The 11,540-nt window shown below is 44.7% G+C and overlaps 1 protein-coding gene across 1 annotated transcript; it reads left to right on the top strand.

The window, feature by feature from the left end:
- On the top strand, window positions 1–3,417 carry LOC309527091 (ovomucoid-like). Its single transcript, XM_082213610.1, has 4 exons — window positions 1–128; window positions 956–984; window positions 1,699–1,808; window positions 3,251–3,417. Exons 1-4 carry the CDS (start codon window positions 74–76, stop codon window positions 3,309–3,311), a joined length of 255 nt encoding a protein of 84 aa, XP_082069736.1. The 5' UTR covers window positions 1–73; the 3' UTR covers window positions 3,312–3,417.
- The last annotated feature ends 8,123 nt before the right edge of the window (window positions 3,418–11,540 follow it).

The following is an 11,540-nucleotide window of genomic DNA, read 5'->3' as shown; positions in this document are numbered from 1 at the left end:
GTGAACTCTGAGAAGGATCTACTGCTCGGAAAAGCACTAAGAGGAAGACATAGTTAAATCCATCAGCACCATCATGAAGCCAGGCAGTTTTCTCCTCCTCACTCTGATGTTCTTCTTTTTGTACTCAGGTGAGTCATATTTCACATTACAAAGGTTCCCTTTGGGGAAAAGATATTTCTACAAATGTTCCATTAGATACTCCATCTCAGAAAGGAACCCAAAATCCATGAATTGTCCAGGTGTTCCAAAAACTATATGAAGGCTCTTATTAGGTTGACAACTGAATCTGATAAAATCTCCCTGAAAGCCTAAGTGCTTCATTTGTGAAAGCTTGTGGAAGAAGGAGGCATTGTTGTCACACACAGGTACATGGGAACAGAGAAGTACATCTCTCAAACACACACACACACACACAGAGAGAGAGAGAGAGAGAGAGAGAGAGAGAGAGAGAGAGAGAGTTGAACCCTCACATATTCTTGTGAATGCTCAGATGTAGCTATTCTCAAGGAAGCTTCTATATGAAATTAGTCACTAGTAACGAGAAAGAATATCTTGTCATGTGAGATTTACTCTATCACCCTACTGAAAGCAACAGAATGGGCTTCAGTTCAGCTAGGAGTTGAATGGGTTTTCTTTATTAGTATTGTCAACTGATTAGCTAGTTTGATTTGATTTGATTCTCTTCCCATCAACTGATCAGGTGCATATTGCCAAACCTCACTATAAACAAACTTTTAAGAGAACAAAGGAAATGTAAGATAAAATGTATCTCATTTTTCAAATGTTTTCAAATGGAGAAGCGAGTCAGGCATTGAGTAAGCCTTTGTTTGGTTGGAGGGGAGGTTGTAGCCGCCACCTTCCCCTCCTCATTAAGGGTATCTTGTTCTCAAATGGACTATTATTCAACATGTAGATTTGCTTTGGAATTTTTACATTTTGTATGTTTTCATTCTAGCCGTTGTCACTGAAGCAAGTTTTGAACGGGTGAGTGGCAGTCATTTATTCTTATTACAGAACATCCTAATAACTTGCTGTCAAGATGTGTAATATTGCTTTTTCCTGCAGCTCATGGTTAAACTATAGAACTCGCTCCCACGGGAGGCAGTGATAGCCACCACCACCCCCTTGATGGCATTGAAAGGGATTAGACAAATTCATGGTGTAGTGGTTGGGAGCAGTGGACTCATAATCTGGTGAACCGGGTTCGCCTCTCCGCTCCTCCACATGCAGCTGCTGGGTGACCTTGGGCTAGCCACACTTCTTTGAAGTCTCTCAGCCCCACTCACCTCACAGAGTGTTTGTTGTGGGGCAGGAAGGGAAAGGAGAATGTTAGCCGCTTTGAGACTCCTTAAAGGGAGTGAAAGGCGGGATATCAAATCCAAACTCTTCTTCTTCTACTACTTTATTGGAGTTTACACAGATGGCTTTTTGCACTGCCTCTCTCCTTGACAGTCCTTCCACAGCATAGCTGGTTGCAATGTTTGCAGGACGCCTTTGAGTTCAGAAGATTTGCTTTGTGCAAAAATAAGACTGCGGCCCTGTCCCATTTTATCAGTACTCTTCATTTTGGGGGTGGGGGTGTTTGTGATTTCTTAAAAGAAGAAAAACCTGATGTGCAACTAAGACCTGATTGGTAAAAGCAACCACATGAGATTTGCCAGAAAATGGATAATACTGTAAAATTTACTCTCTCTGTAGAGATATTGTCGAGGATATCCAAAACCACAGTGCACTCTGGAACTCAGTCCCCACTGTGGCTCTGATGGCATGTCATATGGCAACAAGTGTGACTTCTGCAATGCGTACATGTGAGTACAGGTTTTGCTTATGAGGTGGAAATGTCTGCAAGCCGTGCATATTCTGTCAACTTAAGTTTCCATTCGTCTTTGGTTGGGACATTGCTTGTTTTCCATTTTTGGGCTAACAAAGCACAGGCCGCAGTGGTAGCATACATAAATAACATTTTTTGACACCTGGGAATATCATTCTGAATCATCCCCAACAGAAAGGACTCAGGGGGTACTTTTAAATATCCCCCCCCAATTCATTATGGATCATTTCCCAATACTCTTTTACCCTTTTACAAGTCCACCAACCTCCTCACCACTCTCTTTCCCCACCCCCAAGGAGCAGAGATGCCCCTGTCAGAAGGGCAATCGTGTTGAAGTGCCCCACCATGCCTATCACGACACAAAAGGTAGTAAGGTTGGCCCATAAGAAAAATAACACAAAGGTCCATCAGGGAATTAGGGGGTAATAAGAAAGTTATTGTGAAGGTAGGAAAGGCTTACACTAGGTGCTTCCCTAATGTGGATCTCAGAATTGCTCTGGTGAGAAGTCTTAACATATACTCTTACAGAAGCTTCTGACATGGATGAACAGTGAAAGCTGGAAAATGGGGGTGTTTTACCAAGCAGTGGTGCTGGAAAGAACATATGAACATAAGAAGCTGCCTTATACATAGTCAGGCCACTGGTCCATCCAGCTCAGTATTGTCTAGATTGATGGGTAGCGGCTATTGTGTTTATTAATATTGCTCTTTAGAAGCAATAGGTGAATAAAAACCGGTTCTTCTTGCCCAGTCTTCTTGCCCAGTCTTTCTTGCCCAGTCAAAAAATATGTTTCCTAAGCTTTACTAACAGAACTTGTTCCAAAACCAGACACAAAACAATAATGATATACCCAATAGTCGCATAATATCATGTGCTTGTTCCAACACAGGCCTAACATCTTAGAAATATGAAATAACTTTCCCCAGAGCTGAAAACAAAGCTCTTTCTCTCCACACAGACTCCATTAGCCTGGAGGCGATTTTCTCCTGGACAGGGAGTCATTAGTGGTCCTATCTCTTCAGCCCTTTTTCAGAAAAACAAAGACCAACTCACACACCTAAAATGGAGATCTGCAATTGAATACCCCATGTGATCATGATGAGTAGCAGAGATACATTCTCACTTAATCATTTAAATGTTTGGCATTCTGTTGCTCTTTCTTAGCTTCCAATGCCATGTCTTGAGCGATACACATGCAGTTATTTTAAATGTCAATGTAGAATCAAGCAATTATACTTAACCCTATCTCTTCAGGTTATTGGACAGGATTTTTTCTCATCCATTTCCCTTCCCCAAGAAATAGAGCAATGATGAACTTACCTTTCTCACCAATACTATTTCTGTTTAATGAGTAATAATGAAGCTTGCATCTTCTGAATTCTCATCCTGAGTTCTTCGCATTGTCTTTCCCGCATCAGCCGAAGTGAAAGACGTCTTAGACTGAGGAACTTTGGAGACTGCAGAAAATTTGACGACTAAAGGACATCTACAAAAGAAGGTCGATTTCTCATCATACCCTGTTCATGCCATCTCCAGGAAGAAATTCATTATTATTCCCTCTGCTTATACTCTGTTCTGCTAGCCAGTGAATATCTTGCAACATCTTCATTTGATTTATCAATAAATAAGCTCAGCATTATAAACCTCTCCATACATTTATTTCTGTATTATCTACTTTTTAATTTATTATGTGATTTGGGTGAAAGAGAGATCTGGAATTTTGTTACTCATAACGCACAATGAAAGAACTAAGTCAAACAATCAGCAGAATCTACTCCCTTTGGATTGTAACACTTCTGACTTCAGGCAATTGATTTATGTAGATTAAAAAACCCAAAAAAAACCACCTGTAGCCAGATGATTTAGTTAGACATTGAAGCTAGAACCCATCACCCTGCCATGTTACTTTTTAAAAACTTTTTTATTGATTTCCAATAGAAGAAAAGGAGAAAAAGAAACAGACAGAAATGAGAGAAATGAGAGAAAAATACAAAAAACATCATTTAAATTGATATATAACAATATATATCTGTGTATTCAGCCACAGTCGTGCACTAGTGCAAGAATAAATGTTATTGCAATGGGATTCCCTTCCTCTCTGCTTTCCCTACCTGTGCATCCCACTCTGTCCCATAATTTCCTCTGGAGGATTGGAGAAATCCTCAGGACGGGTTAGGCTGTGCAGAAGAGGAGGCAAGAGGGAGGTCATTTTGCATGCTGCACAAGGAGAAAATAAGAACATACGAATATAAAAAGCGCCCCAGCTTCTCAACAGAATATCTGCTTATTGCAGGGAAAGGCTGGAACTCTCCCCATCCTGCACCAACTTCAGATAAAGTGTCAGGCTCCGATCCTATGCAGAGTTGCTTGTGAGTGACTCCTTACTTCACAGGACTTACTGCTTAGTAAACATGCATAGGGTCAGGGGAAGCTGCGCTGAAGGGCAGTGTGGAGCCCTGCCAAGATTTGGCAGCTCCCAAACTCTCAAAACGCAAGGTCCAGTCTTTCTCCTGTCACCCACAATAATACCAGTATATTGCCACCTCTGTAGATTCTCACCTCTGTCTCCAAGGAGAAGGAACAGTTGAAAAGAGGCCCAAGCAATTATTGTACATAGAAAGGGCAATGGAAGGAGAGGGTGGCAGTGAAGATGCTACTCCCTTTGTGCTGTTATCTTTCTCTCTCATAAGCAATGCTTCCATCGAGCAAGGCACAAGCATAAACTGGGAGATAAGCTGGGTGGGGGGAGAGATTTGGTCACAAACCTCTCTACCCCACCATGTGGCTGTTTGCTCCCACAGGAGGCACTGATGGCTACCACCCTCGATGGCTTTAAAAGGAGGTTAGACAAATTCATGAAGGAGACTATCAATGTGATGGCTATATGTTCTACCTCCAAAGCTGGAAACCACAAGAGGGGAGAGTGTTTGCTGCTGCACTCAGGTCCTCCTTTGGGGATTCTCACACGCACCTGGTTGGCCACTGTGAAAACACGATGTGGGACTTACATGGGCCATTTGCTTGATCCAGCAGGCTCCTCTCTACAAGAGGTAGCTTGCGTATGAAATTAGTGAAAGGGAACAGGAATGGAACATCTTGCCACGTGAAATTCATTCTATCAAACAGCTGGATATCCCACTGAAAGCAACAGAAGGGGCTTCAGTTTAGATAGGAATTGAATCAGTTTATACCTGTTTTCTCATTTAGTGTTGTCAATTGATTAACTGATTTGATTTGATTCTCTTCCTGTCAACTGATCAGGAACATTTAAATTCAGCTGCATATTGCCAAACCTCACTATAAATGCACTTTTAAGAGAAGTCCACTTACTGTACTTTTTCTGTTGGGTGGTGTTGCGGCCAGGCATTGGGCCCGCTGGGGGTGAAAAGCGGCCCCCTCATTGTCGTTGCCCGGCCACGTTGCCGGCGCTGGACAGGGTCCCACCGAGGGATGGCCCCACTGTCTATTCAGCGCCAACAGAAAGCATGGCCATAGGAAATTTAAACTGCAGCATGGCCAGGGCCACCCTCTCATGTCCTTCGCCGGATTTTCTGGAAACTGATTTTCTAGGATCCATTTCAATCGGGGGTTAGGCCTGGTTTTGGCACAGAAACTGTTTTGGTCATCCTGTGTGATGACCTTTGTCAAGAGAGAGACAAAGGGAACATGTCCCTGTTAATTTTTCTCAACCTCAGCAGCTTTCGATACCATCGGCCATGATATCCTTCCGGAGTGATTCTCCAAACTAGGGGTGGGTGGCACCGCTTTGCGGTAGTTCCAGTCCAACTTGGATGGTCGTTCCCAGAGGGTGTTATTTGGGGAATGCTTTTCAGCACCCTGGAATCTCCAATGTGGGGTTCCACAGGGCTCAATTCTATCCCCTATGTTGTTTAACATCTACATGAAACCGCTGGGTTGGGTTATCCGGAGGTTCGGGGTACATTATCAGTAGTATGCTGATGGCACTCAGCTCTATTTCTCCTTTACATCTCCAGGTGAGGCAGTAGAATTGCTGGACCAGTGTCTTGCCTCAGTAGTGGACTGGATGAGAGCCAACAAACTGAAGCTCAATGCAGATAAGACTGAGGCACTGTTAGTGGGTGGTTCCCTAGACCGGATGGCTGGGAGATTGCCTGCTCTTGATAGAGTTACACTTCCTCTGAAGGAGTGCCGTATTTTTTGCACCATAACACTCACCTTTTTCCTCCTAAAAAGTAAGGGGAAATGTCTGTGCGTGTTATGGAGGGAATGCCTACGGGTGGTATGCCTATGGATTTTCCTCCTCTAAAAACTACGTGCGTGTTATGGTCGGGTGTGTGTTATAGAGCGAAAAATACGGTAGGTTTGTAGCTTAGAGGTACTCCTGGATCCTTTGCTGTCGCTTGAGGCTCAGGTGGCCTCAGTGGCCCAGAGTGCCTTCCATCAGCTTTGGCTGGTGGCCCAGTTACCCCCCTTTCTGGACAGGGATAGCCTAACTACTGTTGCTTATGCTCTGGTAACCACAAGGTTAGATTACTGCAATGCATTATACAGGGTGAGTCCTTTAAAAGAGGCCCCGTGGATACAGAGTACACATGTTCCATGGGCCTCTTTTTAAAGACTCACCCTGTACATAGGGCTGCCTCTGAAGACAGTTCGGAAACTTCAGCTAGCAGCCAGGTTGCTCGCAGATGCAAGGTGGTTTGAGCATATTACACTGATCCTGGTCCAACTGCACTGGCTGCCAGTTAGTTTCCGGGCCCAATTTAAAGCACTGTTTTTGACCTATAAAGTCTTAAATAGCTCAGGACCATAATACCTCAAGGACCACCTCTTTCCATACGAACCTATCCGGACCCTGAGATCCTCTTCTGAAGCCCTTCTTTGGGTGCCTTTGCACTGGTACCCCAGTTGAGGAACTCCTTCCCACTGAATATACTGATGTTCCCCACTTTTATCTGTTTTTAGGCATCAAGTTAAAACTTATTTCTCCCTTACAGTGTTGGCTGCTTTAAGAATTGGTTTGTTCTGCTGGTAGATTGTTGTTATCTTTGTTGGGTTTCTGGATTTTGTTTGATACCATTGTCTTGCATTTTAATGAACTGTTTGTGTAGCACCTGGAAAACATTTGAGCTAAACAGCAGGCTATATAAATACCATAAATCAAATTTTGATGTAATGAGAAATTTGGCTTGAAGCCCTCACTTCAAACCTTTCTAACACTGTAAGATGCAATTAGTGGAATTCCCTCTTCTACATAACCATTTTTTATTATGGAAGCCCTAATAAAAGAAAGTTGCTGTGGATGATTTAACTATGCTGTGATGATGAAACCTTGGCAGGTGCACAGTATGAGAAACTTCAAGCTGAACTCAGCCCCAAACCATATTTACTTTGGGGAATAGACCAGCGGTATCTAGGTATCTGGGTTCAGCTTGAAGTTTCTTGTGCCTTGTAAATGGATAGATAAATACAAAACTACCACCATGCAAAAGATAAAAATAAATGCGGCAACATATGCGCAAGCAAGAAGTACTCTAATATGTAAAGAGACAAAAAGATCAAGCCTAAGAATCCCAATAGGCTTGAAGGGGAAAAGTCCAAGAACCTAAACTTCCCCTTTTTAAAAGCTTCTAAGGAAGACAACTGTTTAAAATGTACAAGGTAAAGGCCCTAAGGATGTGGCTTATTCATTTATTCAGAGCCTGATCAGGCTTTTCACCTTTAGAAGTCACACCTCTGATGGCTTTTCTGCCCCACCAGCTCTCTCTTTCATATATGTACCACATACAATAGTCTAGCAAGATAAACAGAGCCTTGCTCACCCATTGTAGCATGTGTGCCAGCTTTACAAAGTAAGTGGAGAGAAGCGAAAGCTGTAACAGTAATTGAGGTTTACAGATGTTTGCTCTGCCTGGACTGATTATACGATAAATATTGCAAGGGGGACATCTAGTGGCTATTATTGGTAGCATATGGTAGTATATTGGACAGCGGGTGGCGCTGTGGGCTAAAGCCTCAACGCCTAGGGCTTGCCGATCGAAAGGTCGGCGGTTCGAATCCCCGCGGCGGGGTGCGCTCCCGCTGCTCGGTCCCAGCGCCTGCCCACCTAGCAGTTCGAAAGCACCCCCGGGGGCAAGTAGATAAATAGGTACCGCTTACCAGCGGGAAGGTAAACGGCGTTCCGTGTGCGGCTCTGGCTCGCCAGAGCAGCGTTGTCACGCTGGCCACGTGACCCGGAAGTGTCCCCGGACAGCGCTGGCCCCCGGCCAATAGATGTGAGATGGGCGCACAAACCCCAGAGTCTGTCAAGACTGGCCCGTTCGGGCAGGGGTACCTTTACCTTTACCTTTATGGTAGTATATCTGTGGCGGTCTATGCGGTGTCAGAGGAGGGGTAGTACCTCTGATGGGGAACATGCCATGCTCCTTCTGAGATAGTTTGTCCACCTTTGGTCCCCATCCTACAGTCAGCTCTCACTTGTGGCTCCTAGAAGCTGTCAGCATATGACAGTGGCCACACACTTTGACTGACCTGCTAAACCAGGTGAGAGTAGCTGATGGGCCTCAAATCCTCAGTGTGTTCGAAACCTCCCCTGCATGTGAAGACCGGCTCTGGCAGATTGAGCAGATGGGACCCATAGTGGGTCCAACTCTCAAGAAAGCAGTTCCTGCACGTGCTGTAAAGGGAAGCGAGGGGCAACTTGGCCAGTTTCCCAGCTTCTCAATCTGGCTCAGGAAATGCATGTGTGGCCTCAGTTTCTGTGCACACCTTCCAATGCAGTCCAATATACATGACAACTGCTTCAGTGTGCGTCTTGCCCCTGCCTTGCCCTAGTTTCCACCAGAGACTGCTTCCAGAATTATTGCACATAACCTCTTCAGCACTTAAATTGAGGTGCAGCTTCAGAGCCCTGCTCAGCAGGAAGTACTTTGCAGAGCTCATCCTGTCGAAGCCTAAGTGACATCTAAGGGCTATTGTCAAGAGACGTTAATATAAAACCTTGTAACTTTTCTGGTGCTCCTTTGAAGAAGGGGGGAAATACAACTATAAATGGTAACTTGAACTGCTCCCCCTGCTGTACTATTGATATTCTTATTAGTAATAATCATCTGTGGCATTCTGTGCTGGGTTTCATTACGTTACTGTTTGCCATGTGAAACATTAATGTTTGCCATGTGAAATGTTTGCATGTAAAACATTAGCTTCCTGTAATTCAGTTACTAACAGTAACTTCCCCAAACAATGTATGAGTAAGTGCATCTCAAGCATAGCATGGCCCATAAAGATTTTTCCTCCCCATGGGGTAAGCATTTGATGATACCAAAGAAGGGAAGAGATAAGTAATTCACATTCCATTGTCATTATACGCTCAAACAGGTGCGATGCCATCGTTAATATTAGCAAAAAGTTTTCAGTACTTAGCTTGATGATAATGCCAGCTCAGGGTGCAGCAGCAATGAAATAGGCACTTGCAATTCTAGGGTTTATTAGGAAAGGGGCTGAAAATAAAATGGCCAGCATCAAATTGCCTTTGACTGGACTTATGGCCCCTTGAAACCAATGAGAACAGTGAGCAGTGACTTAAGTTCTATTCGCATAAATGGGAACTAAGTCCAGCCAACTTAGTCGAGATCAGTGGTTTCCAACAACCTTTTTTTGGCCATGCCCCACCTAAACATCTCTAAAATCCTAATGCTGCCCCCCCCGGGCCTGGTGACATATAATTCTTATTATTCAAAAAGTGAACTATTCACATGGAGGAAGCCTAAAAAGCCATTAACTGTTAAGAACTCATTCTCCTTTAAAAATCAAATTGCCCCTCTGAGGGGAACCATGGGTCTAGATCCAAGCAACGCTTTGTGTAAAACCCATCACAACACTTCACGGACGTAGAGTTGGGAGAGGTGACAAAAAAGGCAACCAAAATGGAGCTCCTCCCCTTCACTCATTGCTGCCTCTACACCTGTCCCCTCCTTGCAAACAAGCAATGGCAGCAGAAGGAGCAGCAGTCTCTGCTTGCCTTGCCTTCTCCCTCTAGGTGGCAGCACCGATTGGGCCCAGAGGAAGAGAGAGCAAGCAAGTGGGGAACAAATGGAGAACAGGGACAGCATTGAGGAAGCAGGGGGTGGTGGTGTTGAGGCCTACTGAGGGCAACTTGACCAAGCGCCCCCCGAACACAAAACAACTGGATCTGGCACTGATTTTGGCCACATCTGGACAATACATTTAAAGCAGCATCATACCACTTTCACCTGGGACGCGGGTGGCGCTGTGGGTTAAACCACAGAACCGAGGGCTTGCTGATCAGAAGGTCAGCAGTTCGAATCCCCATGACGGAGTTAGCGCCTGTTACTCGTTCCCTGCTCCTGCCCACCTAGCAGTTCGAAAGCATGTCAAAGTGCAAGTAGATAAATAGGTGCCACTCCGGCGGGAAGGTAAACGGCGTTTCCGTGTGCTGCTCTGGTTCACCAGAAGCAGCTTAGTCATGCTGGCCACATGACCCGGAAGCTATACGCTGGCTCCCTCGGGCCAATAAAGTGAGATGAGCGCCGCAACCCCAGAGTCGGTCACGACTGGACCTAATGGTCAGGGGTCCCTTTACCTTTGCCTATACCACTTTCACAGTCATGGCTTCCCCCAAACAATCCTGGAAATGTAGTTTGTTCAGATTGCGGAGAGTTGTTCGGAGGGCCCTATTCATCTCACAGAGTCACATTTTCTAGCTGGAGCTGCGAGGGACAGGATAACCTGGGAGCAACAGGATAGAACAAAAATTATCCACAGTGAAGAGAATGCAAACTGATTTTCCCCTCCCATCTCATAAAAGTCAGGTGACTCAGGGGTGCAACTATAGCAGTAGATGAGGAATGGGGGAACCTTCTGGGTGCTGCACGCCAGGGGTGGGTCGGGCTGGAGCCAGATTTGGAGGGGGGAGGAACAATGTAGTTGCCCAAAAGCCAGAGGATTCTATACCCAATTCCAGTGCTTTCTTTCTTAAAACAATGTTTAGGGGTACTCTCATTTTGACTCAAGAAAACCACCATTTTATAGTCCAAATTGGGAAAGATAAATACAGTAAATGGACAAAAGTTCAAAGATTCGCAAAATGTTTAGGGGTATGCGTACCCCTGCGTCCCCCCCAGAAAAAAGCACTGCCCCGTTCTATACCAGAAGAGTCTATGGTTCCAATTCCCTTCCTGCCCCTGCATTTCTACCAAGTTTTGCCATCTGCACAGGACTCTTGATTCAATGGGTTTTGAGGTTGAAGTATTGAAGAGGCTCCCTCCCCACAACTTTCTGTTTCATTGTTACGTTTCTATGGAACCGCAATCCAAATGCCTGGCTCACTCTTCAGTTTAATGAGACCGCAGGCTGAAGCAACAGCAAAACAGTTTGTGCTTGCCAACATTGAAAGGAGAATAATGAGGGGGTGGGGAAGGGCTCTGTTTGCTTTTGGAGAGAACTGGCATTGGTCTTATCTCTTATCTGGGCCTTTATAGGGAAGGTTGCCAGAAATACAACTAAGAATTTTATTGAGCATTCTTTTTATTGACTGCTTCTTTTGTGCATGCAATCCTCATATGTAATTTGTCAGCAAGCCCTTTTATGTATATGCTGTTCTTTTGTTGTGGAATACAGCCAAGGCAACGAGATCATTTACTTGCTCTCTGATAAGAAGCTAGTTGCCCCTTCACAGATAAGGAACCTTTGAATTTGCTCCACCTC

Source organism: Podarcis vaucheri (genome assembly GCF_965113315.1).
Source record: "Podarcis vaucheri genome assembly, chromosome: 2".
In the NCBI taxonomy this organism is placed as follows: domain Eukaryota; kingdom Metazoa; phylum Chordata; class Lepidosauria; order Squamata; family Lacertidae; genus Podarcis; species Podarcis vaucheri.
The sequence above is the reverse complement of the archived record's forward strand: the minus strand, read 5'-3'. Positions and strand labels throughout refer to the sequence as shown.

Excerpts from the sequence above, each read along its gene's own strand:
- LOC309527091 (XM_082213610.1), top strand. The coding sequence starts at position 74 with ATGAAGCCAGGCAGTTTTCTCCTCCTCACTCTGATGTTCTTCTTTTTG. Across the intron at positions 129-955 it reads GTTCTTCTTTTTGTACTCAG|CCGTTGTCACTGAAGCAAGT; the intron begins GTGAGTCATATT and ends TTTTCATTCTAG. Across the intron at positions 985-1,698 it reads CTGAAGCAAGTTTTGAACGG|AGATATTGTCGAGGATATCC; the intron begins GTGAGTGGCAGT and ends CTCTCTCTGTAG.